The sequence below is a fragment of the Anser cygnoides genome, chromosome 14 (genome assembly GCF_040182565.1).
Source record: "Anser cygnoides isolate HZ-2024a breed goose chromosome 14, Taihu_goose_T2T_genome, whole genome shotgun sequence".
Classification (NCBI taxonomy): domain Eukaryota; kingdom Metazoa; phylum Chordata; class Aves; order Anseriformes; family Anatidae; genus Anser; species Anser cygnoides.
Genome location: NC_089886.1, coordinates 6071461 through 6097876, shown reverse-complemented (window position 1 = coordinate 6097876; position 26416 = coordinate 6071461). Strand labels below are relative to the sequence as shown.

The 26416-nt window shown below is 62.3% G+C and overlaps 1 protein-coding gene across 4 annotated transcripts; it reads left to right on the top strand.

Annotated features, from left to right (window-relative positions):
• On the top strand, window positions 1-25629 carry CAMK2A (calcium/calmodulin dependent protein kinase II alpha). 4 transcript variants are annotated; one of them, XM_013175970.3, is made up of 19 exons: window positions 1-553; window positions 5289-5383; window positions 7893-7952; window positions 10351-10405; window positions 10753-10818; window positions 12059-12131; window positions 12485-12587; window positions 13055-13138; window positions 13244-13338; window positions 13730-13852; window positions 13980-14063; window positions 15269-15311; window positions 16804-16844; window positions 20179-20211; window positions 21289-21337; window positions 22154-22229; window positions 22995-23089; window positions 23431-23667; window positions 23870-25629. In XM_013175970.3, the coding sequence occupies exons 1-18, from the start codon at window positions 492-494 to the stop codon at window positions 23661-23663; spliced, it is 1470 nt and encodes a 489-aa protein (XP_013031424.1). In that variant the 5' UTR covers window positions 1-491; the 3' UTR covers window positions 23664-23667; window positions 23870-25629. The 4 variants fall into 4 exon arrangements, with proteins under 4 accessions (XP_013031424.1, XP_013031427.1, XP_013031423.1 ...); XM_013175969.3 differs by having other exon boundaries at window positions 3-553; window positions 23431-23659; XM_013175973.3 differs by lacking the exon at window positions 20179-20211.
• The last annotated feature ends 787 nt before the right edge of the window (window positions 25630-26416 follow it).

The window sequence follows — 26416 nt, the reverse complement described above, 5'->3', positions numbered from 1 at the left end:
GCAGTTGCTGGGGCGACGGCATCCTCCTGCAGCATGGAAACCCAGGTTTCCATGGAAACCCTTTTTGCCCCAGTTATCCTGCCACCGCCACGTCCTTCAATTTGCCTTCGGGGTTTGCATTTTGGATTTGCCCCCCGCCCCGTCCCCGCAGAGGTCGCGGGACCCCCGGGCAGCCCCCCCGGGGCCGGGTCCCCCATCGGGGCCTCGGTCCCCAGGGCGGGCGGCGGGTTTGGGATGCAGTTGCCCAGGCAACAGAAGCAGGGCGTTCCTGGCAGCGGTGGTCGCCATGGGGACGGGGATGCTGACGAAGGCTTGTGAGGCTGAGAAGACAAATTGCCCTCATCATTATCTCCGGGCTTGTCAATCAAACATATTCCCTTATTTACCTCGGCGAGGAGAGAGCCCCGGGAGCACACGGAGAGGGAGGGAGCGAGAGGAGAGCTGCTTGCCCCGAACTCCGCACCGGGAGGGAGCATTCCCAGCCCCTCGGGATGGCCACCATCACCTGCAACCGCTTCACCGAGGAGTACCAGCTCTTTGAGGAACTGGGCAAGTAAGTTGGAGACGGGGCTTGGATGCGCCCCGGCTGCACGGGGCTGTGTCCCGGCTGGGGCTGAGCCTCGGCAGGGCTGGGAAGGGATGGATCCGGGGAAGGACGATGGGCATGGAGAAAAGGCACCGGGGAGCAGCGGGGGACCGAGGTTAGGAAGGGGTCCCCCAGCCGCAGCCCTGCCAGCTCAGTCCCTTCCCGAGTTCGGGTGCCGGCCGATGGGTGCAGCTTTCCCTGTGCCACATTTCGGGTTCAGGCTGGGGAAGGGGGCGGCTGCTCCTCTTAGAGAAAAGCAGCTCCTGAAAGAGGAGGCTGCCGCCGGCTCCCCCCGCAACTTCCCCAGCCGGGAGGAGGGACGGGACAGCCGAGGAGGGAAGCCCAAGTGGCGGGCGCCCCTCCGATTCCTTTGGGGAATTTCTCTGCGCGGATTCACCGGGGTTTGACAAGTCCCGCGGGAGACCCAGCCCGCCTGGCAGCCCCCGGAGAAACCCCAGCCAGAGCTGGGATTCTCCCACCCCATCCCCTGTCCCAGCCGGGTGTGCGAGTGCCCCACGTTGAGCCACGGCCGGGAGGGCTCAGTTTGGCTCGGTGGGTGCAGGTGTCACCGCGTGGTGCCTGCCAGGACGGATCCGTGTGTGGGTGTGGGTGCAGGGATCGCCTGCTGGGGTGGTGCTGGGGGGGCACTGAGCACCACGGGGTGGAGCAGGGCGCTGGTCCCAGCACCGTCCCTGTCCTCAGTGCTGGGCAGAGGGATGCTGCGTGTCTCAGTGCACGGCAGAGAGGGTGGATACGAAACGGGAGCACAAACAAGCAGGCGTGTGCCTCGCATTCAGTTTCGGTGCCGCTTTTCGGAGCTGCTGTGTAAATGTGGGGTGCGTGGCCGCGCTCCCCTTGGAGCAGCTCGGAGGGAGCCCTGTGCACTGCGGGGTTGTCTCGGGAGCGGGGTGCCCGATCCGGCTGGCAGGGCGCTGGGTGTCGGATGTGCAGCTATGTCCGTCTGTAGGCATGGAAACTTGCTCCAGCCCCGCAGCCCCGCACCGCAGGGCAGCCTGCGCCGAAATGTGCACCCGCGCGCGCGTGGGCGTGCAGAACGGGGGCGAGAGAGAAAGGAGAGGACAAAGATGGAGAAAGCAAGAGGCTGAAACGGGGGGGGGGGGGACTTCGTGCCAGGCTGAACGCAGCCGATGTTCCCTGCCAAAATGAGGGGTGGGGGGGCAGGTTGCTGCTGCAAACGAGTGCAGCTCCTCGGAGGCGTGCAGACCCCTGGTCCTGGGATGCGCTGGTGTGCACGCACATCCCCCCGTGCTCGGGGGGCTGGTGGGGAGCAGCAGCTGGGGAGCAGTTCTGCACCGTGCAGGCAGCCCCAGCCAGTGCTGCAGGCAGGGGGATGTGAACACCCTGAGCAGCTGGGCACGGCTGGGTTCGGGACCTGATTTTCCAGAGGTTTCTCAGCTTTTCTGGGCTCCGCGGGGTGCGCAGGAGGGACAGCAGTGCCTGCAGGGGTGCTGCTGGGCCCGGCGGGGCAGGCAGGGTGCAGGGGCCGTGGAGGGGAGCTTTCAGGCCAGGCACGATGGGGAAGGACCAGGATGGTTGCTGGAGGCGTTCGGGGCACGAGGCTTTGCCAGGCACTGACACAGCTCGGTGGGAGCCCAGACCCCGGGGCTGCCCGCACCCGCAGCACCGCAGCGGTGCACCTGGGCAGATACATTTCTCCGCGCTCATGAATAAATGAGCAAAGGCAGCAGCAACGGCTCCCCGGCCCTGCGGGCATCACGCCCTGGGCAGCCTGGCCCACGCGACCTCCCCTGCTGCAGGAGGCGATGCAGGGGCTGAGCGGCTCAGCCCGGTGGCTCCTGCAGCTCGGAGCATCCCTCCGCAGAGCTCCCCTTGGCTGGGTGTAGCAGGTGTAGCACCCAGATGTGTTTCCAACCCAGGGCCCTCGCTGGGCTGTGGAGCTGGTTGGGAATTTTCCACTGGGATGGTTTCCAGCGCCTCCCGCACTTGCAAAAACCCAGTGGTTTCCCATGGGGAAATTTCCGCTTCGTGGGCTCAGGAAGGGAAACCAGGACGAGGCGCTGCACGCCTCGCTCTGCTGCCGCAGCCGCTGCCCGCAAGCTCAGCGGGGGCACCCCCAGCGCATGGCTGCTGGCCACAGAGCTGGCTGCCAGCCCTTATCTGTGCCCCCTCCACCCTTCCTGAGCTTCCTGCATTTCTCAGGGGTGTTTTCTACCCCAGAAAGGCCTTGGAAGGGTGCTGGGTGCCAGGCTGCTGCGCCCAACCTGCTTCTTTGCCACCTCCTCGGCTGCCGAGCATCCTGGCACCGAGACAAGCTGGGTTTTAGGATGATGCCACACAGCTGATGGCAGCACGGTGATGGGGCTTCGTGGGGGCGCAGAGGTGGGGAGGGGGCTCTGCAGGCACTGCCCTGCTGGGCACGATCCCTCTGCGCATCACAGGCACGGGGCTGTCCCAAGCAGGGGACTTGGAGCTGGTCCCCTGTCCCTGCTGGGGAAAACCTGCTCCCGCAGCATCCCCAGGCAAAGCCGAGCTAGCAAGGGGCTGCCCTGCTCCCCCCAAACCGCCCCCCCAGCTCACAGGAGCTGAGGGACAGGCCGAGGAGCAGGGGTGGCGTGGGGGGGGGGACGGGGAGAGGATCCTGCCCACGGCCACCGGAGTAGGACAAACAGAAAGTGCAGCTCCTCCGGCGCCTCCGAATCCGCCCCCGCAGCAGAGCAGGTTCAGGGAGAAGCTGGCGACAATTACCGTGCCTAGCGGTACGATCAGCCCCTTGGCTCCCTGAGCTGCAGGAGAGGGTTTTCATTAAAAAGGGAAAAAAAAAAAAAAAAAAGGGAAAAAAAAAAGATACGGAGGAACAAAAAATCCCCAGCCCACACTCTTCTCTCTAGAAAGGAGATAAAATGCCTCGGAGGAGGAGGAGGTGTTGAAGAGAGGGAGGGCGGCAGCAGCGCAGCCCGGTGCTGGCAGGGAAGGTGTGAAGAAGGGGGAAGTGGAGCATCCCCGTGGCAGAGCCGCTGTGGGGGCTGGAGGGGCCCGTGGGGGGGGCATGGGGACAGGGTCCGGGGGTCACTCCTGGCTTGGGGGACCCTGGCAGCAGCTGCAGGGCTGGGACCTAGAAGCAGGAGATGGCTGCGTGGTGCGCGTGGGCACGGCACGGCCGCCGGGACCCCCAGCAGGGTCAAGCACCCAGCCTGGGGTGCACAAACCCATTCCTGTGCCCCGTGGGAGCCCCGTCCTTCCCTCTGCCTCGCGGGAGGGATACCCACGTCCCTCCAGGCCCACGTCGGGTCACGCAGTGAAACCCTGTGTCCGGGTTGGGAGCCCCGGGCTGGGTCAGGCCGGGGGCGGTGAGCGCTCCCCTCGCCACCTGGGGTTTCCCTGCCGTGCTCATCGCTGCAGGCGTTCCCTGCACTGCCAAAGCAGCGGGGTGTCCCGAGGGAAAAAAGAGCAACGATGGGTCACGGGGAGGAAAGGAGCCCCCAGACCTGGTGCACACAGAGCTCCTGGTGGGACGGGGCGAGTGGCACCATGCGTCCAGCCCCAGGCCAGCAGCAGCTCCGGTCTCCCCGGCTGTGTAAGGCTGGATAAGCAGCATTTCCCCCCTGAATTCCAGTTAATTCCCACCCAGGCTATGGGAATACAAATAACTCAGCTCTTTCGGTGGCTGGGATGAAATGGCAGGACTTTGAGCTCGGGAAGCGCCGGGCTCTTCCTTCCTTCTCTCCAGCTCCTGCCTGGCACGTGCTGCAGGCGATGCCGCACGGGGCGCGTGGGCTGGCGGCTCCGCTGGGGATCCTGCGTGCCCAGCCCCATCCCCTGCACCCTGCCGCTCGCCTATTCTGCTAAAGATCACACTCAGCCCCAAATTGCCCGTCTCCATCCGCCCCCACCGGTAAAATCAATTATCCACCGCTGCTTGGCAGCGCGCTCGCGAGCGCGGCCTTTTATTCCTCGCCGTGTAGCAGGAGCGGGGGAAGGTGGGGCGGGAGGTGGCGTTGCTTTTGATAGTTGTTATTTTAGCGATCGGAGGGGTTCGGCAGGAAAGGGAACCTGGTACAAAGGTGGTGCTCAGCGGGGCTCTGTGTGTGCGTGCGTGCGAGTGTGCGCGCACCACCGCAGCCCCAGCATCGGCGCTCGCAGCCAGCGGGGATGTTCCTGCTGCTGCGGTGGGGTTGCAGCCACGGGGACCTTAAATCAGTCGCCTGCAGCCACAGCGAGTGCTTGTGCCCCCTTCTGCAAGTTGCTGCTGTGTTTGCGAGGTCTAAAGCACGCAAAGAGAGACACACACACAGGGTGAAGTGGCTTAGCGCTGTGCCACAGCTTCATCCATTCCTGGTGTCCCTGGGGAGCCAGAGCTCCTGGTAGATCGTGGCCTGTTCTCTCCCGGGTGCTGGACAAGGCAGAGCTTGGAGGGAGGAAAGGTGCACGGTGCCAGTGCTGTGCCAGGATGGTGCCAAGGGGCAAATCCTGCGTTCATCCCCATGTCTGTATATGCCTGTCCCCACATCCCCAAGGACAGTGGTGCCCGGGAGCTGATGGAGCACCCACCGTGTTTCCTCCCCCCTCAAAAGCTCCTTCCTCAGCTGGTACCTGTCCCCATCCCCATCCCCAACCCCAGCCCCATCCCCATCACTGCCCTCACCCCGCAGCACATTAGGGCTAAGCCATGTCCTTGCCCCCACGGAGCTCTTCACCTCCCTCTGGCTTCTTGTCTTCCCAGGGGCGCTTTCTCCATCGTCCGGAGATGCGTGAAAGTGTTGGCAGGACAAGAGTATGCGGCCAAAATCATCAACACCAAGAAGCTGTCTGCCCGAGGTAGGTGCTGCGGGTGTTTTGGGGGTCGGCAGGGCTTGCAGAGTGGGGAGTTTGTGTCCTTTACACCATGGTGGGAACCCCCTTGTCCCACCCCGTCCCCACCGCGGTGCGTACTGAGCTCCTCGACGGATGGGAACCAAAGGCACAAACATCTCGGGGCTGGGCCAGGGTCCCTGGGGACTCCTGCGGGGCTCAGGACCCCATTTCCCTGCTGCAACAGCCCCAGCACCCCACGCACCGTGTTGCAACGAAGCGTGGTTACAGCCTGGCAGCAAGGATCTGCTGACAGCCTCGGTGCTGGGCAGCAGTAATTTCGGGAGCATCACCTCCTGGAGAGGGCCCCGTCCCATACTGATGTATGCACATAAATGAAATGGGTCCTTTGGTGGGGGCTTGGCTTTATTTCGGTCTGGAGATGGGCACAAACCCCTCTGTGGGGTAATTTTGGGTGCGGTGGAGAGCGCTGGCTCCGGGACAAGGCTCTGTCGGTTCCGTGCTGGCTGCTCCTCAGGGCCAGGCTGAGCTGATCCTGCAAACAAACGCTCCAGCCATCCCTCGCCCCCGTGCAGGAGCTCCTGTGCCACAAATGCCTGGCAGAGGACCTGGGTGACGAGGACGGAGGGGACCAGATGGCCGCTGCCACGTCCCCTCTGCGGCTCCTCCTCGCTGGGCGCACCGGGGAGCGCAGGATGGGTGCTGGGAGCGAGCGCCCTGCCGGGAGGCTTTAATTAACTCCCTGCCTCTGCTTCTCCCCCTGACGCCACTGCTCACCTCTGAAGGCAGAACTGAAATGCAGAAAACGGTGACAAACTCCTTGCTGACCTCAAATTGAGCCAGCGCTTGCCAAAGCAGCGCGGTGCTGACGCCCGGCATTGCGCGGTGGGCGCCCACCCGAAGGGGGGAGCCCGGCCTCAAGCCCCCCTTGGGAGGTGGACGTCCCCTGCCTAACCCTGCAGTTTGCCCTTCTCCATCTTCTCCTCGGGTTTGTGCTGTGCCTGCAACGGCTCCGTGTCCCTCTGTCACCTGGAGAGACCTCGCTCTGCTGGCCGAGGAGCAGCTCCTTTTGGAAAGAGTCCTGAGAGCCCCCAGCTGTGCTGTGCCGGGGTACGGAGACCCCCGGGGATGTGACACTGGCGGTGCCGCGTGTGAAGGGCCAGCAGGAGGGGGTGCAGGAGGAGAGGGGCGAGGGGAGCTGCAGAACGCCCCCGGGCAGCTTCAGGCATCCTCGCTGCTGACGCAGGGAGACTGCAGGAGAGAAACTGGAGATCTGGGGGGAGAAACGGTCTTGGGGTGCGGGCAGCAGTTGGGTTTGTGGGGTAGGACGGGGACCTGTGGCCAGGTGCTGCTGGGATCCCATCCCTTCAGAGGGACCCCCTGCTTTTAAACCCCCGATCCATTTTCCATTTCTCCTGCTTTTTGCTCATCTCCCCACCCCGTGCTGTTTGCACAGGATGCAGGGGACAGCTCGGCTGGGAGCAGTGCACGGACCCACGGCACACCTGGGTGCAGAGAGCAGCCGTGGATCGCATTTTCCTCCCCTTTCTGTGATGTCTGGCCTCTTAGAGCAAGCAAATTTGCTTTTGCCAAACAGCAGCAGCAATGCCGGACCTCCCCATGGGGAGATCGCCTCCAGCGGAGGGAACACAACCCCAAAAAGGGTTTCTGAAGGGGGGAAATGTCCCCACAGCCCAGGCACTTGAAGGCAGACGGGCTGGATGTGGGGTGCCCTGGGGAAGGCTGCAGCCCCACGCTGCGCACCCCGCGCGTCTCGGCGGTTGCAGATTTGCTTCGATGCAGAGCGAGACTGCGGGGTGTGAACTTGCAAGGTAGCAGCAAGAGTGCCGAGAGACGAGCAGCCCTAATTATATCCCTGCCTCTCCCGGCTGCTGGGTTCCTGCAATCACCAACTGCCTTCAGACGGAGCTGCGGGGAGGAGGCAGCGCGGGGCAGGGAGCGCGGCGCAGGGTGCAGGGAGCAGCCAGCGGCTGCGGCGTGGGGAAGGCGAGGGGCTGATGGCCCCGCTGCCACTTGGCATTTTGCTCTGGCTGGCTCCGTCTTCAGTGGTTTGGTTATTAGATTTGGGGGCCAGAAGGGTCCGTGCTGATTGCCTGTGCTTGGCTGAATGCGAGCAAACCCAGCAGGCACCTCCGAGGGGCTCTGCGGGGAGCTCGGGGCTTGTTCAGCAAAGGGAATGGTGATGGGGAGAAGGGGGCGAGGGCCATAGGAAACCCAGGACGTTTGCAGCAGCAGTGCCCAGGGGCTGGCTGGGTGCTGCGCCCATGCTGGGACAACGTCTGTCAGGTCCTGCTGCAGAACACCTCCCCGCAGCCATTATTCCTTTGAAACAACACAGAACAAAACAAGCACAAGAGACAGGTTCGCTCCTTGCCAGCTGCTCCATCCCCCTACACTTTTCCTGTGCTGGCAGCTCCTCCGAGAGCACCGGCGAGACCTGGCAGCAGCTTGTGCCCTTCCCTGGCCGCTAATTTAGGGCCGCTGCTTCTTTCAGATCACCAGAAGCTGGAACGAGAGGCTCGGATCTGCCGCCTCCTGAAGCACCCCAACATTGGTAAGCGCGTGCCGCAGGCGCCCCGTGCTGCTGCCCACCCTGCTCCCCCCCCCCTCACCAACGCACCCCAGGCGCAGGGGGGGGCACTGGGACGTGGGGCTGGGTGGAAAACCCATCCCTCCTCTTCCTCACCAGCTTCCTTCTCCAAACGGGGTCATGCAAAGAAAGGCCCCAGGCGAGCGCAGGGGGATCGAAGTAGGTCCCAACTAACCCAGTTGGCCGCACGTCCCTCCGGGAGGAGCGGGGCTGCAAGGGGACTATTTTTACCCCTCGGATGCTGTGTTCCTCTGCCTGCTCCAAAAAGCGGCTCCAGCTCCGAGCAGCAGCAGCAGAGCGGGGCGTGGGAGGAGCGATGGCGGGGGGAAGCGAAGACTTTCCCACCGGCCGTCCATCTGAGAGTAGCCTCCTTCGGAAAAGCTGTTTCAGGAAAACTCCCGAGCCCCTGCAAAAGACAAAAATAGGCCAGAAGGAGAGAGAGAGAGAGAGAGGGGAGGGGAAAAAAATGCAGCAAAAATTCCCAAAGCCCAGCCCTGACAGCGATGCTGATGCAGGCTGCCGGCACCCGGGGCTGGTCTGGGGGCCCCTCTGGGGATGAAGCACTTCTCCTCCTCCAGCAGCCAGGAAGGTGCAGACCTCGGTGGGCTCCTGGAGCTTTCGGAAAGGCAGCTGGGGGTAGGAAGAGAGCTCTGCAGCCTTTGCAGCTGGGAGCAGGAGGGAGCTGAGCAGCGCAGAGCAGCGCTAGCAAGAGGGAGAGGAGCCAGCACTGATGGGGGCACAGGAAAGCTGGAGTGCAGTGGTCCACCAGGGAGAAGACCCCAGGCACCGAGGGGCTGTGCTGGCTCTCTCTGGTTTCCCGCAGCACATTCCCATCCCTCCTCTCCCCTGGGAATGCCGTGCCAGGCAGCTGGGGGTGCAGGGATGTGAGCCTGCAGGGACGGGCTCCTGCAGGAGGGGCTGCACGGGGAAGCTGCGCGCAGGGTGCCCACGACCCCACAGCACATCTGTGGGGCTCAGTTAGGGACAGCTGCAGCTTCCCCAGGTGCTTTCACCTGGAGGGAAGGCTTGCTGGAGGGGGAAATTTTGGCTATGCCCACTCCTGGAGCTTTAGCTCTGGGTACCCATCAGTGTCTGACTCAGTACCAAGCTGTGCCCCAAGCCCGGCTCTTGGCACCGAACGCGGAGCTATTTGGCCACCACGGCGCTGCTGCTGTGCTCTTTCTGACTATGGTCAGCAACAGATGCTTGTAGGACCAGGCTATATTTAGGGCGGCTGCTCCTCATTATACCCCCTCGGCTCCTGGCAGCCACGGGCGCTGGGACTCCCCCAAGCAGGGGACGTATCCGGCCCATCTGCTCGTGGTTACTCGGGCCCTATCCGCACGGAAGGCGCCTAATCCCCCTTTGAACGTTCTTGGATTCTGCAGGATCCCAGGCACAATACCCCCAAATCCCTCTCAGACGAGATGAAATGGGAGGAAACGTGTTTCTTTCAGCGGAGGAAGGCAGAAAAGCTGGGATTATGTGTCAGGGAGAGAGGATGAGCAAACCCAGGTGTCGGAGCACAGGGGAGCGAACGTCTGCGGAGGCCGTAGGGAAGAATAAGCCGTGAATGGGATGAGCGACACCCGGTGCCACAGAAGGGACCTAGCTGGGGCAAACCAGGCTGGGAGCAAAACCTCCTGCAGCAGCGTTCCCCTGAGCATTTCCTTTCCCCCCCCGGTTTCCAAATACAGACCCCACGTGGTGAAAGCAGGATCGGGGAGCCGTGAGGAGGTCACGTATTTACAGCCCCAAGGCAGAGCGGGGTGTGGTGGGGGCAGAGGACACCAGACCGATTTGCTCACCTTCTGTCTGTCTGTCCTACTTATTTCTGCACCTTTCCCCTCGCTGCGTGTCTGACTGCGAAGCCGGGAGCAGGGAGCTCAGCCTAAATAACCAGACTTCAGCCCGAGGGGGATGCGCTCGCACCAGGCGGCCCTCGGAGCAGGGCGAGGAGCCAGGCAGGGGGACGGGGCAGAGCGTGATCCCTGGGCATCCCCAGCGAGAGCCCTCCCAAGGAGACGAGGAAGGTCGCGACCAGGAGGGGAAAAATAAATAAAAAGCGAGGTTAATGCCAGGGCTTGGCAGCCCAGAACCTCTCCTAATCCTCAGCCCTGGTGCGCGCGGCCGCAGCCTGCCCGGGAGCTGGGCCAGGTCCCCGCTGTCCCCGATTTGGACGTGACCTTTGAGCCTTGCACCACGGGGGCCCTTGGTCGAGCGGGAGCCCCCCCAGCTAGCAGCAATGGGAAGAGGAGCAGGGGGAGGAAGAGCATCCCTGCTCTGCCCTTCCCTGCTGGGTCCTGGGGGGGGGGTGCGGGCGGGAGCCGGGCGCGCTGTAACCCCCCTGTCTCTGCTGCAGTGAGGCTCCACGACAGCATCTCCGAAGAGGGCCACCACTACCTGATATTCGACCTGTGAGTGCTGTTTGAATGCAGCTCCTGACCCGACAGCGGCTGCGGGCTCCCCCCGAGGCTGCGTGCCCTGCGCCCCCTGCCCCTCACCCCCGAGCTCTGCTGAGCTCCAGCTTGCTCCCGGCTTTCTGTGGGGTGCCTGGGGTGGGAACGGGGAGGTTTGGGGCCCCCTATTCTATTCTATCCTTTCTGTTCTGTTCTAATCTATTCCAATCCATGCCATGCCCCCCTGCCCCTCTCCCCCTGTGCATGGACAGAAGCACTTTGGGGAGGGTTTGCCAGGGCTGAGCATGCTGTAAATCGACCCAGCCCCTCCGCATGCCTGCTGTGACCCCCCTGTCCTCTCGCAGGGTCACCGGCGGGGAGCTGTTTGAGGACATCGTGGCCAGGGAGTACTACAGCGAAGCGGATGCCAGGTGAGCAAGGACGTGTTGGGCAGGGAGGGGACAGGAGGCGTCCCCTTTTCCCCATAGGTGCTCCTTCCCAGGGCCATATGCACCCTGCTTCCTGCAGGACGAGCTCCCTCTGTGCTGGGAGCTGTTCCACAGCCGCCCTGCAGAGCTTGCTGATAAACCAGATGTGGAGAGCCAAAAAAAAAAAAAAAAAAAGAGCTGGTTTGCTGGTTTTAACTCGACTCCTGCGCCAAGAGCTGTGTGTGTTACCGCAGGGCTGGTGCCTGCACCCAGCCTGGGGCTGGCATCCTCCTCCTCCTCCCTGCAGCTGCACCAGAGCCATGTGCAAGCGGTGCTCTGGCATTCGCCGTAAGAAAGCACAAGGAGGAGCAGTCGGGGCTCCCAGATACCCAATGCTCCGGCAGGGAATGGGAACCAGGAACCTCTCAGCTCGGCTAGGGGGCCAGCACGCGCCTCGAGGGGATTTGGTCTGGCTGTGGTCACCCACACGGCCTGGGAGAGCTCCTGGTGCAGCCTTGGCTTTGGCCCATGCACAGGGCATTGTCCATGCAAATGGCCAAGGGGGTGGTAAGCTCTGTGCTGCTCCTGGCTGCATGGAAATGTTCCCCATTTCTAGGCAGAAAGTGATCTTATTAAATGGGCAGCCTGCGCTGAATCCGCTTACAACCCATCCTCTTATTAGCGTCATACAAATAAAATAAAATACATGTAAATAAAGACCTTCTGCCTTGCAGACAGCTGTTTTGGAACAAAAGTGATCATTGCCTCATCCTTTTTCCCTTCCTTTCTCACGCATGCAGCAGAGCCAGGGTTTAATGAACTGGGCATAAAGCGAACAGACACAGTGCGAGCCACCAGCCTCAGACGGGGTCGGGGAAATGGGGCTGAAGTGAGCATCGGCTGCGGGGCCGGCGAGCACGTCTGCTCCGCCCCTGTCTGGAGACCGAACCTGGGCACGTGCTGTGTCCTCACTGCTGGTCCCCAGCTCCCTGCTGGCACTTCTGGGGGAGCCCATGGGCGCACATGTAATCCCAGCACCCTGCTTGCCATGGCCGGGTGTCCAGCAGCCCTGGCTGGGTCACCGCTGGCACCTGGGTCACCACCAGCGCGTGGCACGTGGTGGAGATGGACACTGAAGCGATGGGGAGAAGGGTGAGGGGAGGAAATGCAGCCATGCAGAAGTGGCTAAGGAAAATGTGCCTCTCCAGATACTTGCATGAGCTTTCTCCTCCCTCTTCTGCAGCCACTGCATCCAGCAGATCCTGGAGGCTGTCCTGCACTGCCACCAGATGGGGGTGGTCCATCGGGACCTGAAGGTACGAGCTGCAGGGGAAGAGCCCGTGGGAGGGCGTGGGGACCCCGTGTGCGAGGCAGGACTCCGTGGAGCAATGCCTGGCATCCTCCGGGGTGGGGAGGAGTACCGTATAGGAGCTACCAGAAAGCCACAGAGCAAACAGCAGCTCTGGGGTGAAACACCACAAGGGAAAGGGGGCAGAGAGGTCCTTGTAGTCCATGGCCCTCTAAGGAGGCATCTTCAATGGGACACACAGCTCCCCAAAGCACCGGGAGCACATCCATCCTCCCCCCAGCTGCACTGGGAACCCCCACCCGGCACAGCAGAGCCCCCGGGTCCCTTCTGCTCCTCTGCAACCTTCCCCTCCTCCTGCAGCCCGAGAACCTGCTGCTGGCCTCCAAGCTGAAGGGAGCCGCCGTCAAGCTGGCCGACTTCGGCCTCGCCATCGAGGTGGAGGGGGACCAGCAAGCCTGGTTCGGTGAGTGCCGGCCGCGGGTTTCCCCCAGCCCTCCGTCGTGTTCGGTCAGTGGGACCACCGAGGCTGCTCCAGGAGGGGCGAGCATCCCCGGGGGTGGTGAGGGAGAGCCCTGGCAGCCTGGGAGGGGTTTGATGGCTCCCGCCGTGCCCCTGGGAGCAGCCCCGTGCCGATGCGCAAACAGCTGGGTGGGAGCTCGGTGGGTCACCGACGTGTCCTGCTGAGACAGACAGCCCGGTGGCAGGGGCGAGGAAAGCCTCTTCCCAGTGCTGGCAGGTACATCGGAGCACCCCGAGCTTGTGCACCATCCCGGGGGCTGGCTGGTGGTGCTCTGCTCCCGGGAGCCAGGTGTCTTTCTGGAGGGGGGTGCCTGTCCCACAGGGATGCTGCGGGCTGGGCTCGCGGCTCTGGCAGTGACTGTACGGGGATGCTGGCTGTCTGCGAGGCACATGACAGGCTGTCTGTCCCAGGTTTCGCTGGCACCCCGGGATACCTCTCCCCCGAGGTGCTCCGGAAGGATCCCTATGGCAAAGCCGTGGACCTGTGGGCTTGCGGTAAGTCCGACTGGGGCTGGAATTCGGGGAGCGGGCTGGGCAGCGCGGGATGCAGCGGGCTGCTGGTCTGACACGGCACTGACCCCACGTCTCCTCCCCGGGCAGGCGTCATCCTGTACATCCTGCTGGTCGGGTACCCGCCCTTCTGGGATGAAGACCAGCACCGACTCTACCAGCAGATCAAGGCCGGGGCGTACGATGTGAGTGCGTTTGTCTCGCTGCCCCCTTCTCTGTCTCTCTTTCCTCCTGCCGTCCCCACTCTGCTGCCCCAGAAGAGCAGTACGGATGAGTTCGGGTAGATGGGAGTGAGTTTCTTTACTCTGGTCACAGTGATTTGACTGGTATGCCATGCCCAGGTGCACACACCGACGTATTTCAGGTCCACTTTGCAGGTCTTGCCCTGAATCTTCTTCCTCCCACCCCTGCTCCCCAGTGCTCCGGCTGGAAGCTCCTTCCAGTCGCTGCCACAAGTCCCTGTGCCTGCTCCTGCCCTTGGGACAGGGTTGGAGAAAGGTTTGCAGGAGAACCAGCCCAATTGCAAAAGTTCTTCTGCTCCCTGCTGCCTCTCACCCTGGTCCCTTTGCTCGGCAGTTCCCCTCCCCTGAATGGGACACGGTCACTCCCGAAGCAAAAGATCTCATCAACAAGATGTTGACCATAAACCCCTCCAAGCGCATCACGGCAGCGGAGGCTCTGAAGCACCCCTGGATATCGGTGAGCCGGGCGGCACTGACCCCCAAGGGCTGAAGGTCTGGGGGCACAGGGGTTTGCAACAGGATCCTGCACACGTGCACGTGCCTGCACCCCATACCTGTCCTAAGCAGCTTCTCTCTCCTCCCAGCACCGTGCCACCGTGGCCTCATGCATGCACAGGCAGGAGACGGTGGACTGCCTGAAGAAGTTCAATGCCCGGAGGAAGCTAAAGGTAAATCATGCTCTCTCCTCTCCGAGTCAGCTGAAAAACGCATGGGAGGGTCCCCGGGGGGCGTTCGCCGAGTGGGGAAGGTCAGGGCGGGGTCTGCGGGTCGGCAGTACGGTGGTGGTGGAGATTTGGGGATCTCGCTGTGAAGGAGAGACAAGAGGTGGGATGGGGTGGTGGCACCAGGGCTCAGAGGAAAGCTGTGGTGAAGCAAAGCGCTGAGCCATGCGGTGAGGCTGTGCTGGACACCAGGACAAGGACATTCCCACTGGAGACAGCACCAGGAAAGCCCCTTTTTTGTGGCAGGGCAGGGATCCCAGAGGTGCAGTGAGAGCCCGGGGCCCAGCGGCCAAGCCACGCTGCAGCCAAGGAGCAAACTCTCCCAGATTTGGGGCAAACCCCCCTGGCTCACGCAGTCCAGCAGCCCCACAGGCTTGCAGCTCTGAGATCTCCATCTCCCCGCCCAGCCGGGTGCCTCCATGAGGCTCCTGTCCCCTGGGTGCCACCCAGCCTCAGCTGGCAGCACCAGGCTGGCAAGGGGCTCCGGGTGGCTCTGGAGAAGGAAATATCTCCTCCAGACCAGTGCCACGACTGCTTCCCACAGCCTCCCCAGAGCAGGGCAGCTGCAGGCTACTAACGTGATTATCAGGGAAAGAAACTGGCTATAAACTATTATTACTCTTCAGCTAGACAGGTAATCGAATTAGTTCAGGCGTACACTCCAAAATAGTAATCCATTACTGTAGGCAATTAGTCCTAAGTAATCTCATTATCCGCTGAGCAACTAGTTAGTCGAGTCAGCCGGAGAAAGGGGGGGACATTTTTCTGGATGTTATTTCTTTGCACGGCTTCCATGAGAAACCCCTGCCCCACTGCTTCCAGCGCGATTAAATCCCTTTCTGCTGCCGGCGGCTCCCCTCGCCGCCAGCTGCCAGCCCTGGCCGACGGAGCCTGGGCTGAGAGCGGGGCAGAATGAGGCTAAAATGTGCCCCGGGTTGTTTAATACCCCTTTAATCTTCGATGGAAGGAGGTTTTGGAGAATGCAACCCAATGCCATAGCGTTTGGGGTAAGGAGCTGGGTACCGAGGGCTGCTTCTGATGGCAGGAGGAGAATATTAGCCCGGGGGGCAGGCGACACGTGGGGCTGGGGGCATGGGGACCCGGTGTTCAGGGCCCTGCACCCCCTTCCCTTCTGCTTCCGTGTGTTTCAGGGAGCCATCCTCACCACCATGCTGGCCACCAGGAACTTCTCCGGTAGGTGCCGTCTCCGAGCTCCTCTCCTCACCCCGTGCCAGTGCCCGGGGCAGGCCCATGGGGGCCGTGGAGAGGCGGCTTTGCCCCCGGCTCTCAGCGGGGCTGTGGGTGCAGCCGGGTGCTCTGTGGGGTGGGGTGAGGTGGTGGGGACAGGGACGGGTCACCCAGCCTCTACAGAGTGCAGTGGATAAGGTCTCTGTCCGAGGCTCCCCAGAGGTTTAGGATTTGGGATTTGTGTGCACCCACACATCTTACTTGTGCCCAGGCAGTGATGTGGGTGCTGGGGGTGGCGAGGCGTCGAGGCAGCTGCTTTTGTGCCCTCCTGGAGATGTTTGCGGTGCAGGGAGAGAGCCTCCGAGACAGCGTTCCCAGCACCGGGCGAGCGGTGGACAAGTCTCCCAGTGCCACTGCAGCAGCAGGGTCCCTTGTGCCCCTCCTGCTTTGCCCTCCTGAGTCGGGAGGGTACAGATCCCACAGGGACGCCCACCCTCCCTGCATCCCACATTCCCCAGGCTGCACGGAGATGCAGGGACAGGGACAGAGCGCGGCAGCCCAGCCCGTGCACTGGGAGAGGCCTCGGCACAGCGCGGCACGCCGGCTGGGTGGCTTGGCATCAGCTTTTGGGGGAGCTTGGCTGAGGTGCCCCAGGAGCTGGGTGTCGGGGTGGGCAGGGGGAGATGGGGGCTGCCGGCACGGCCGGGTGCCGTGGGAGAGGTCCCCGGCTGGGGCTGGTATCCGCATTTGTCGTGGGGGGATCGTGCTGACATATTTAGCACTTGTGGGCAGCGTGTGCGGGGCTGGAGGAGTCCGGCAGCTGGGGGGGATCCGGTTACGGGAGGCGCAAAGCATCAAAGGGCAGGAAATTCAAAAGCTTCTCTCGTAGGCCTGCCATCCCTGTGCAGCCCAGGGGCTGCCTGTCCCTGCCGCCCACCCCAGCTGGGGCACTGGGTGACAGCACCCGGCGTGGGGCCGCTCCCACCCATGGGTGCCTCGGGGTGCGGGGTGCCCCGGCGCGGCCCGTGGGGGGGGGGGGGAGCCGGGGCATGGCCGGCAGCCGGAGGTGGGCAGCGGGGAAGGCGTCTGCTTTTCATCATTGTCAAAATGTGGGCTGCAGCTGTCGGGCCGGCAGGCCGGCAGCACATGATCCCGGCAGCATGGGGCTAAAATTAGAGGGCGGCAGGCGGGCGGCCCATTCCAGCGCCGCGCCGCCAGCACCCCCCGGGCACAGCCCGCCCGCGGGCTCCCCATGCGAGGCACCCCCACGGACTCGGCGTGACGTTCGGGGACGGTCATGTCCCTCGTGGAGAGCCACCCCGGAGGGACTGGACGGTGTCGGCGGGGTCAGCCCTGAGCTCCTGGGGCTGTGCTGGGTACAGCTGGCAAGAGGAGGAGACCCGTGGGGCTCTGCCGCCCGGCACCATGCTGCTGATCCTCGGCCTCCTGGTCCTGGTGCCCTGCCTGGCTCTGCTGACCTCCTTCCTCCTCTCTCCAGGAGGCAAGAGCGGTGGCAACAAGAAGAATGACGGCGTGAAGGTAAGCCCCCTCCTGCCCGCCCCTCCGCTCCCATGCCGGCGGCGGGGTCCCCGCGGCACCGTGCGCTTTGGAGGGCGGTTGTTGGCACAGCTGTCCCCGTGTGTCCCCGGGCCACCAGCGTGTCCCCGGGCCAGCGGAGCAGCGTGGAGGCTTTGCAGTGCAGCAAGGGAAGGAGCTGGCGCTGCAGCCAGCAGCAGGGAGAGGAAGGGAGAGAGGCTTCAGGCTGTGGCTTCAGGCTGGTGGCAGCCGTCCGGTGGTCACATCTCCCCAGTCCCAGCACGGTCCTGCTGCCGTGGGTGGCGGGGCTGGGCTGGGCTGTCCCCCAGCTCTGTCCTGTCCCCAGGTGGGGCACACGGGTGTGTTTGACCCTCTTGGTGCTGCTCCAGGCCCCTGTGCCCACTGCAGACAAAGCAAACGAGGGCTCCAGCTTGGCGATGTGCTGGAAACCAGCCGGTGCTCGGAGGGCTGCAGAGCCCTCGGGTTGCCACAGCTCTTCTCCAGGACCAGGTGGCTCCTGGAGGCAGGGGAATCCTGCTGGCAGTGAGGAGACCTGGGATTAGCGAGCTGCCATCCTTCTGCGGGAGGCATGGCCCACGTGGAGGTCCTCCTCTCCTTACCTGTGCCTCCACGGACACAAATATCGCTCAGCAGCAGAGAACTTGTGCGATCACATCCCCACAGCCCAGGGCAGGGATGCAAGGTGGGAGGCATAGCTTCCGGACCCTGATTGCAGCACGGCCTGGTTTTTTTTTTCCTCCGTCCCTTTTGTCGGGACCCTGCTGTTGGATTGTGAGAGGTGCAGGGTTTGGGAAGAGCAGAGCCCTCATCTGGTTTCTTCCTTCCTGTGTCCAAAAGTTCAGTGGAACCGGAGGTCTGGGCATGGCTTATTTGCCCCCACTTGCTCCAGACCTGGACAAGCCAAACCCGCAAGGTTTGAGACAACAAAAACCCTCTAGACCAGGGCTCAGCTCCACACACACACGCACACATTGTGGCCCTGCAGCCTTGTGCTGCAACATGAAGCTGCTGTGCTGCATTGCTACGAGGGGACGTTGCCTTGGGCCGTGGTGTCAGGATGCCACGTGCCTTCCAGGATAGCACTGCAGGTTTGGCACCGCGGTGCTGGCACAGAGGGGACAGCCCCCAGGGGAGCCACCACAAGCCAGCTGCCACCCCTGCCAGCCTTCCTCTGCTGCTCTGTGGCCCCGGCTACTCCTGTGCCACCTGAGCAGGGATCCCCTGGGCAGAGGTGGCTCGGTGAGCTGCTGGAGCACAGGGGACAGCAACCACGAGCTGCTTTTTCCAGCATTGGCGGCTGGAGAGGCTCCACGTAGAGCATAGAGGAGAAGACAAAGCCAAGCAAGGCTCATTCCCCACAAGCTGTGGTGTTGGGCACCTCCATCATTACCATCCCCACCTCCTCCTGCTCAGCCCGGGGGGGGACATGCAGCGTAACCCCCTCACCGGGGCACACAGAGGGCCAAGGGGGGCTGGCTGCTGCGGCCGAGGCTCTGGTGGCCACTGTGGGCACCTGGAAGATGCCAGGGCATCGCCGGGCGCCGTTCGTTTCTTTCCACCTCGCTGGGAAAGCCGGGCAGGAGCCTGGAAACATGCATGGGTGGGTGGGCAGGTGGGGAGGGAAGGGGAAGTGTCCTGCCTGCGTGGAGAGCAGGGCTGGGATCAGGATGACGCATGGTTTGATGTGGGAAGAGTTGTCCCCACCCGGAGAAACCTGCTGTGCTGGCCTTCCCCAAGGGAGCAGGCACATCCCTGTCTCCAAGCACCCTCCCTGGGAGGTTCCCCCCTACAGAAAGCATTCACGGGACCAGAAATTCCTCTCCACCCCTGCTCCGGGGTCTCCGGGAGGTCTGCTGGTCCCAGCAGCTCCGATACATTCACTGCCCTGTGTAGTGTCCCATCTCGTCACATTGTAAACTAATGGAATCACTGCCCCATGTCGCATCCTGTCCCGTCCTAAATTAATGAGCTCACTGCCCCGTGTCGCATCCTGTTACTGTATGTCCCGACCCGACGCGGTCACTGCTTTGTGTTGCATTCTGTTGCGTCTGAAACTTCTGCAGTTTACTGCCCCGTGTCATGTCCTTGGTTAGCAGAGGCTGGGAGCCCGTCCTGCAGCTCCTCCGGCTCCTCCGGCCCCCCGGGGTTCCTCCCGAAGCACGGCAGCTCGCCCTGCCCTGTGGGACATCAGCTTTCCTGGAGAAGGAGGGCTGAGGATTAACGCAGGGCCCAGCGAAGGAGGGGAGAGCCTCGGTGATGATGCCGGTGGGAGCCCCTCAGGATGCGAGGGGAGCAGTGAGGGGGGTGGATACGAGCAGTCCCTACGCCCCAGCCCATCCGTACGCCCTCAGGGGTCGCTACCTGGGTTTTTCTGAGAGGTTAGCACAGTGTGTGCTCTTCCCCCGGCGGGGCAGGCAGGAGCAGTGCCTTTTATAGGTGCTGGTAAAACGCTCCTGGTTTGGCACTGCGGCTTCTAGTTCCTGCCTCGGTGCCTCCCGTCGCCAGCTGGGATTTGTCCCCTGGGAGCTGGAGGAGCAGAAAGGGCACGAGGCCAGGGCGCACGTCCCTCGGTGCCCTGGTGGAGAGGGGAGCGGAGCACGGACAGGAAGGAGCGTCCACGAGGGGCTGGGGACTGCAAGCAGAAACGTGGCTATGGGCTCTTACCCAAAGCCTTACAGCCCAGTGGTAGTGGTCGAGGACGAGATAAACGTGCATGCGTAAGAGCTGCTCTCTGGAGGAGATGTGTCTCAACCCGAGGCACCAGGACAGCTCCCCATGTGGCACTCTGCCCCGCAGGGCCACGCAGCCGTAGCCGCGCTGGCTTTAGAGCAGCCGGCTCGGTGCTGGAGGAAATCCTAGGTCCAAAGCGACGGCGCTAACTGGGTGAGCGCACCAGCCAGCAGCACGGGCAGAGGTGCCCAGGGCAGCCCCAGTCTGTAAGCCCCCTGTTTGGTGCTCACCCTGGGCACAGGTGGCTGCTCCCACCGGCGTGGTGGCCTGAGCACAAAGCCACCAGGGCGGCCACCTACTCCTAGCAGACCCTCAGACTAACCAGGTCCTTGGGGTGAGCAGCAACAGAGACTGTGGCAGGCCAGGAGAGGAAGGTGCCAGCAGGAAGGCGGGTGGGAGCCAGCACAGCACCGCCGGTGCGCTCGCACGTCCCCCCAGGAGCACCAGGCTGGCCCCCGCGCCCCTCGCTCGCCCCTCCACGAGGACCACGGAGGGTGGCTCAGGAGCTGCTGCCTCTCACGTGCTGCTCTCTGCCTTTCTCACTCTGTGTCTCTTCCTGTTCCATCTCTTCTCCTTGTTTTTCCAGAAAAGAAAGTCCAGTTCCAGCGTTCAGTTAATGGTGAGTGTCCTTCGTCTTCCTCAATGCTGATATTGCTGGGCCTCTCCACATGTTCCAGCCTTCCCCCGTTTTTGGAAGTTACCTCGGGGTAGGGAAGAAGGGACACCGGGGTTGGAGGGAACATCCTCAAAGCCGTATCACCCACAAACCCCATTAACAGGGTTGGTGCAGGCACTCGCTGGCCACCAGCTGGTGGGAAGCCAGCCCTGGTTCTTGCTGATGGGTTCTCATGCCGTTTCTCCCAGTTCTCCTGACTCAGGTCTGCAGGCTGCATCGGTCCAAGGAGCCTTGGAGAAACACCTTCCATGCCTCTGCGGGGACTGTATGGTCATGGGACACCTTGCCAACCTACATCGGGGTATTCTGGGTAATACATCAGCAAGGCTCTGCTGGGAAGAGCTAGCAGGGCCATTGCTCTAGCTCCGCTAGCAGAGTCGCCTTGATGGGGCTCCTGGAGAGAGACGGGGGGGGGTCAGTACCCCCCCCCCCCCCCAAATCTGTGTAGTTTGCTCAGCTGTTGATTGAAAGAGCCGTGTCTCAGCCTTCGGTGGTCCATGTGGGTCTTGGAAGCACTCTGTTGTATTGTACATTTCTCTCCCTACTCTGCGGTCAGTGTGGTCTCTCTCACTCCTGCACAGTCCCCCTCTTTCTCATCCCAGCTCCTCCTCGCTGTGAATTCGTACATCTCTCTCTCGTACAGTCAACATGGTGTCTTCCACCCCTGCACAGCCCCTCTCCCTGCCCCTCCTAGCACCCCGCCAGGCCACCCCGGACCTGCCCCGTCTCTGTCCCCGCAGGCGTCGGTAGGAAAGGCAGCGCCGTCCCTGCGAGACCCTCCCCAGCCCAGCCCTCGTGCCCTCGGCTACAAGGGCAGGGGGCCGGGGGGGGGCTCTCTGATGCGATAGAGCTGAGGTTGAGGACGGGTTGGACCTGCTGGCGCTGCCCTCGGTCGCCGGCCGTGCGCACAGCCGAGCGCTGTGGGGTCGGACTCGGGGGGCTGTCGGACACACGAGCTCCTCCTCGCGCCGGGCGAAGACCGGGCTCACCGGCCCCGTCTCCTCTCTGTTCTTTGCTCAGGAATCGTCGGAGAGCACCAACACCACCATCGAGGATGAAGACACCAAAGGTACCTGCGGGGGCACGAGGGAGGTGGGCAGAGGCACCCCGGGGTCGTTAGCCTGGGAATCCTTGGGGCCGTTCAGAAGCGGCTTTCTCTCCTCTCCTTTGGAGCGAAATGCCAGCACGGGTGGTTTGTCTGTCTGCGAGGAGCAGTTGGGACAGTGCTGGAGAGCAGGGGGGGCTCCCAAAAATGTGGAAGCTCCCTGAAAGTGGTCATGGAAATGCCTGGCACGGCTGGTCCCCACGGGACCTCCTGCGCTCCCGCTGGGCTCCCGGGCTGCTCCCAGGCCAATGGCCCTTGGGGAAAAGCCTCCGGGGAAATCCCTGCCGCCCGAGCCAGCTTTCTAAGAATAACCCAGGGAATAATTTATCCGTGCTAATTTGTGAAGTCACTCGATGAAGTGATCCCAGCACAAAGCAAGACGGACTTGGGGCTGGTGCGCTAATGGGACATTAAGGGGCAGGGTGAGAGCGGACACCACGAGGGGCGATGCTCAGGGTGGGGACGGGGTTCCTGTCCTTTAGGAGTGACTCTTGGCACATCCTCTCATTAGCCACAGTTTAAAAACAAATAAATAAGTAAATCAGGTACGGCACTGATTAAACAGAGCTTCGTTAATAAGCCCCGGGTTGCACATCCCATCTTGGGCAGCGGCCTCACGGGACCCCCTTTGTGGGGTCTCTCCCTGTCTGCTGGGGTGCAGGGGGGTGGGAGCCGGGCTGGCCACATCCCCACCTTCCTAGGGGCCAAAAATATCTGACGGATAATATAACACGGGTGTTGTGGCTTTTCTCCCCTTTTTATTTTCCTTTAAACCGACAGTGAGGAAGCAAGAAATCATTAAGGTGACAGAGCAGCTGATCGAAGCAATAAGCAACGGCGACTTTGAGTCCTACACGTGAGTGTGCCCGGCACGGTTCTGGGCTGGGCTCAGCATCCCGGAGTGGGTGCTGAGGGGCTCGTGCCCCCCACGACAGCACAACCCTCGTGGTTCAACCACTGCCATGAGCAGGGTGACCGGGCTGATGTGGCACTGGGGCATGGAGACCGTCCAGGAGAAGCAGGGGACATCAGTTCCCAAACTCTGCCACACCGCTGTGAGCGCAGCTCTGGTCTCATTAGCACGGATGAGCCCGTTTTCTGCTTTTGCAGAAAGATGAATAACTGTAAATGTGATTTATGGTGGAAGAAGGAACATCACATCCGCGGTGTCCATTACACGCGGACTGCCCCAGGCAGCTTGGAAGCAGCCCTGCTTTCTGCTCGCAGAGCTGATGCTCCTCACAAGATGTTTCTTCTGCGTCCAGGGCCGATTTAATTAGCTGTTTCTGAGCGAGTGCAGGGCCTCATCCCTGTTCCAGAGGACAGCAGTGGGGATATTTTGATACAGAGCAGAGAGAATTGTTTTTTTCCCTGCTGTTTTTCTCTCACCTCTTACAAAGAAGGCGGCAGCACCTTGGGAGGTTTAATGGGAGGTGGCGACCGAGGGAGGATTCACCTCACCTCACTGGGGTCCTGGTGAATTTGAGGGGCTGGAGGTGAGGGTGGGGGGCTTCCTGCGGGGCCAGGACCAGGTCCGGCTTCTGCCTGAGGACCCAGGCAGGCTGCCGTGCTAGGAGCAGTGCGATAACCTCTCCCCTTCTCTCCCCTTCCGCCTCCCCAGGAAGATGTGTGACCCCGGGATGACTGCCTTCGAGCCTGAGGCTCTGGGGAACCTTGTGGAAGGCCTGGATTTCCATCGATTCTACTTTGAAAACCGTAAGCAGCCCCCTTGCCTGCCTAGGGACCCTTCCCACCTCCCAGGGCCCGTCTGTGCCTTGACCTCCAGCAGCTTGCTGGGGAGAGGAGGGTACGGGTGGCTTTGGGAGCACCTCCGAGCTGGGAGATCCCAGCTTGAGGTGAATCGAGCATGCTAGGGCCATGCTGACATGCCAGGGGGCTGTTCGGTTAGATGCTCTCTAGGGGAACCCATCCTGAGCCCATCATTTACTCAGCCCCCCCAGGCAGAGAGCCTAGCCCCAGGATCTCCCCTTCCCACATGGAGGAGCCACCCAAAGCCCTTCCCCTTCCTCAGGCCACCCTGTATGTCCCCTTTCCAGTGTGGTCCCGGAACAGCAAACCCGTGCACACGACGATCCTGAACCCCCACATCCACCTGATGGGGGACGAGTCGGCCTGCATCGCCTACATCCGCATCACGCAGTACGTGGACGCGGGGGGCATCCCCCGCACCGCCCAGTCCGAGGAGACCCGCATCTGGCACCGCCGGGATGGCAAATGGCAAATCGTCCACTTCCACAGATCCGGCGCGCCCTCCGTCCTACCGCAGTAAGCCTGTGAGGCTCCGGGGATGGGACGGGGGGGGCACGGGGGGAAAAGCATGGGGTCCCCATAGCACCCGGCAGGCAAATTGGGTGGGATCCTGCCCCACGGGGCGCGGGAGGTGGACGACGGCAAGGAGAGGGTGGTGGGAGCGGGATGCTCCGCTAAAAGGGGTGGCCGAAGCAAAATCCTGCTCTGCCCCTTGGTGTTTTGCAGCTGAAGCGCGGTCCGGCCCGTGTCGGGTTTGTCACTGACTGAGTGCCAGGGGAGAACCCTCCGACTTCACCTACGGGACTTTGGCTGTTGGCTCTGCTGCTTGGTTCCCGCTGGAACAACCCCTCGCTTCTCACCGCACACACGCAACGGCCCCGCCGGCGCCCGCAAGCACCCCACCGCCGTCCCCACCCGCCGGGCCCCCTTCCTCTGCATGAACGAAGACAAGAGACACCGCGAACCTAAACCTCAGCATTTGGCGCCTGCCGGGGCAAAAGCCTCCCCCCCCCGGGCTGCATGGCATTTCTGGCCCCCCCACGGCCCCGCAGCCCGGCACGTCCCTTGGACTGGGATAGGACTCGTCGTCCGCCTCCATCCCTGCCTCCGCTGGGAGCTCCCCGAGGAAGAGGAGGGCGCGGGGGCAGCTTGGAGCCACCCTGTGCCGCAGCCCCCCTGTGTACCTGTGGATTTTGCCTTGCTGCTATCGAGGTCCTCGCCTGCCGCCGGGGCTCCCACTCCCTCCCCGCAGCCTCGTCCGGGGAACTTGGGTTTAAACCATTGGCAAAAAGTTCAGCGTCCATGCACCCCGGGTGAGGAGGGCTGTGTGTGCACGGAGGGGTGAGTAAAGGCAACCCGGCGATTTCCTTCCCGAGGAGCGTGGGCCGGCTCCTTCCCAGGAGGGTAAGTAGGTTTGCACCCCGGCGAGCTGAGCAGGGCCGCTCGCCCTCCTTCCTCCCTTCTCCCCTGGGAGCAGGGACCAGCAAATCTGGGAGGAGAAAGGCGACTGCACCCCAGGGCTTGGCTCTCCCAGCCCTGCCGGAGGGCTTGGGGCACCCGCATCGCCCCCACGCCCTCCTCCCATCCCTCCGGACCCCTGACCCCAGCCCCTCGCATGCAGCACCCGCAGCTCCCCATGGCACAAGGGCCGGGGCAGCCGAGCTGGCCACCGATTCGAGACGCAATCCGCCATCGCCCACACGACACCTTCCAGCGAAGACGAGGAATGCAAGCTTTAGTAACAAAACTCTGCAGAAATCTGGTCGTGCTTCGAAGAAACAAACAAGCCTTTAGCTATCTTCTACTTTGAGCGCATGCCTTTTTATAGGAAAAAAGAAAACGACCTACCGTGTATTTCGTAACTTGATTTGGAGTATTTGCTGAAATGGATCTTTATGTAATAACTAGAAACGTTCAACTGTTTAGGGTGGGGGGGTGGGGGGGATTTTCGGGGGTTGCTGTTTTTCGTTGCGTTTACATTTGGAGAGGGGTTGCATTGCCGTGCTGCTCCCACCAGGGCTGCCAGCACCGGGGCACCCATGTCCCCAGGGCACCCACGTCCCTGGGGCACCCGCAGGGCTGCCTGCAGGGCAAACCAGGCGTCGGGGGCTCTTCGGAGCCACCAGGATGTGTTTTTCAGGATGGAAAGCAGGGCCGGGAAGGGGGATTTTGGTCTCGCCCCTTTGCCGTCAGGTCTGAGAGGCGCGAGGGCGGAGGTTTTTCCGGCAACCCTTCCGTTTCTGGGTCTCTTTTTCCGATGGAAGCTCTTTGCTCGTTGGCGTGGGGCTCCTGCAGCGCCGCTGCCCCGGGGACTTTCTAGCTGCACTCTCTTCATCTGCATGGCGTTTAACTTTCTAGACGGTGCGTGTGTTGAAAAACAAAGAAATGAACAACAACAACAAAAAAAAAAACAACGCTTGTTTTGGACATAAAAAAAAAAGGAAAAAAAGAAAAAAAAAAAAGGAAATGTTTTCTCCATGTAAATTCTGAGCGTGTATTTTGCCTTTTCTGTGGTTTTGAATGCTTTGCTCTCTGTCTAGGCAGAGATGGCTGCCTCGTGTAATGCAGCCACGTCCTTGCAGACTACAAAAATATTTTCCCACTGGATGGAGGGGCAGAAACCCAAAGCGTTGGGGCAGTGAGAGGCTGAGAGAGGTGTTGGCCATGTCCCGCCATGCCAGGGCTGCGATCGTTGCTGGCAGTGTGCACAGGAGATGCCTTCTGGGGGGAGAAATCCCACAGGTCCCCCATGGGTGCAAACATGTCCATGTGCCCTTGGTGGACCTGTGCTGGTTGACCACGGACCCAGGCTGGCTTGCACGAGTTGCCCCCTAAAGCGGGGAAATCCATTCAGAGAGAGGATTAGCTTTTAAGGTAGAGTTGGGGTGTTTTTACAGACCCATTTTTCTTCCTGTAGTCGTGTAGTGCTGATTTTTTTTTTTTCGTTTTTAAAGGAAGGACTTGGCTCTTTCACAGTCCTCTCTCCTCCTCTCCAGCGTGGTGAGTGCCTCATCCACCTCCCGACGTTGGGAGCATTTCGGGGATGGATGTGAGAGGAAGGAGGAGGCCACGGCAGGGCTCTGCGTGGGGGCCGTGGGGCTCAGCCTGGTTTTGGAGCTGCTGGCAGAAAAAAAGGCTGGGCTGGGGCTGCAGCGGGGTGTGCTGGGGTGACAGGTGAGATGCTGGGGTAGGCACAATCTCCTTTCTTTGAGCCCTCTTCGGGTGGTCACTGCTAGAGAAGAACATCTTCTGTTCTAGGGAGGCTTTGAGCTG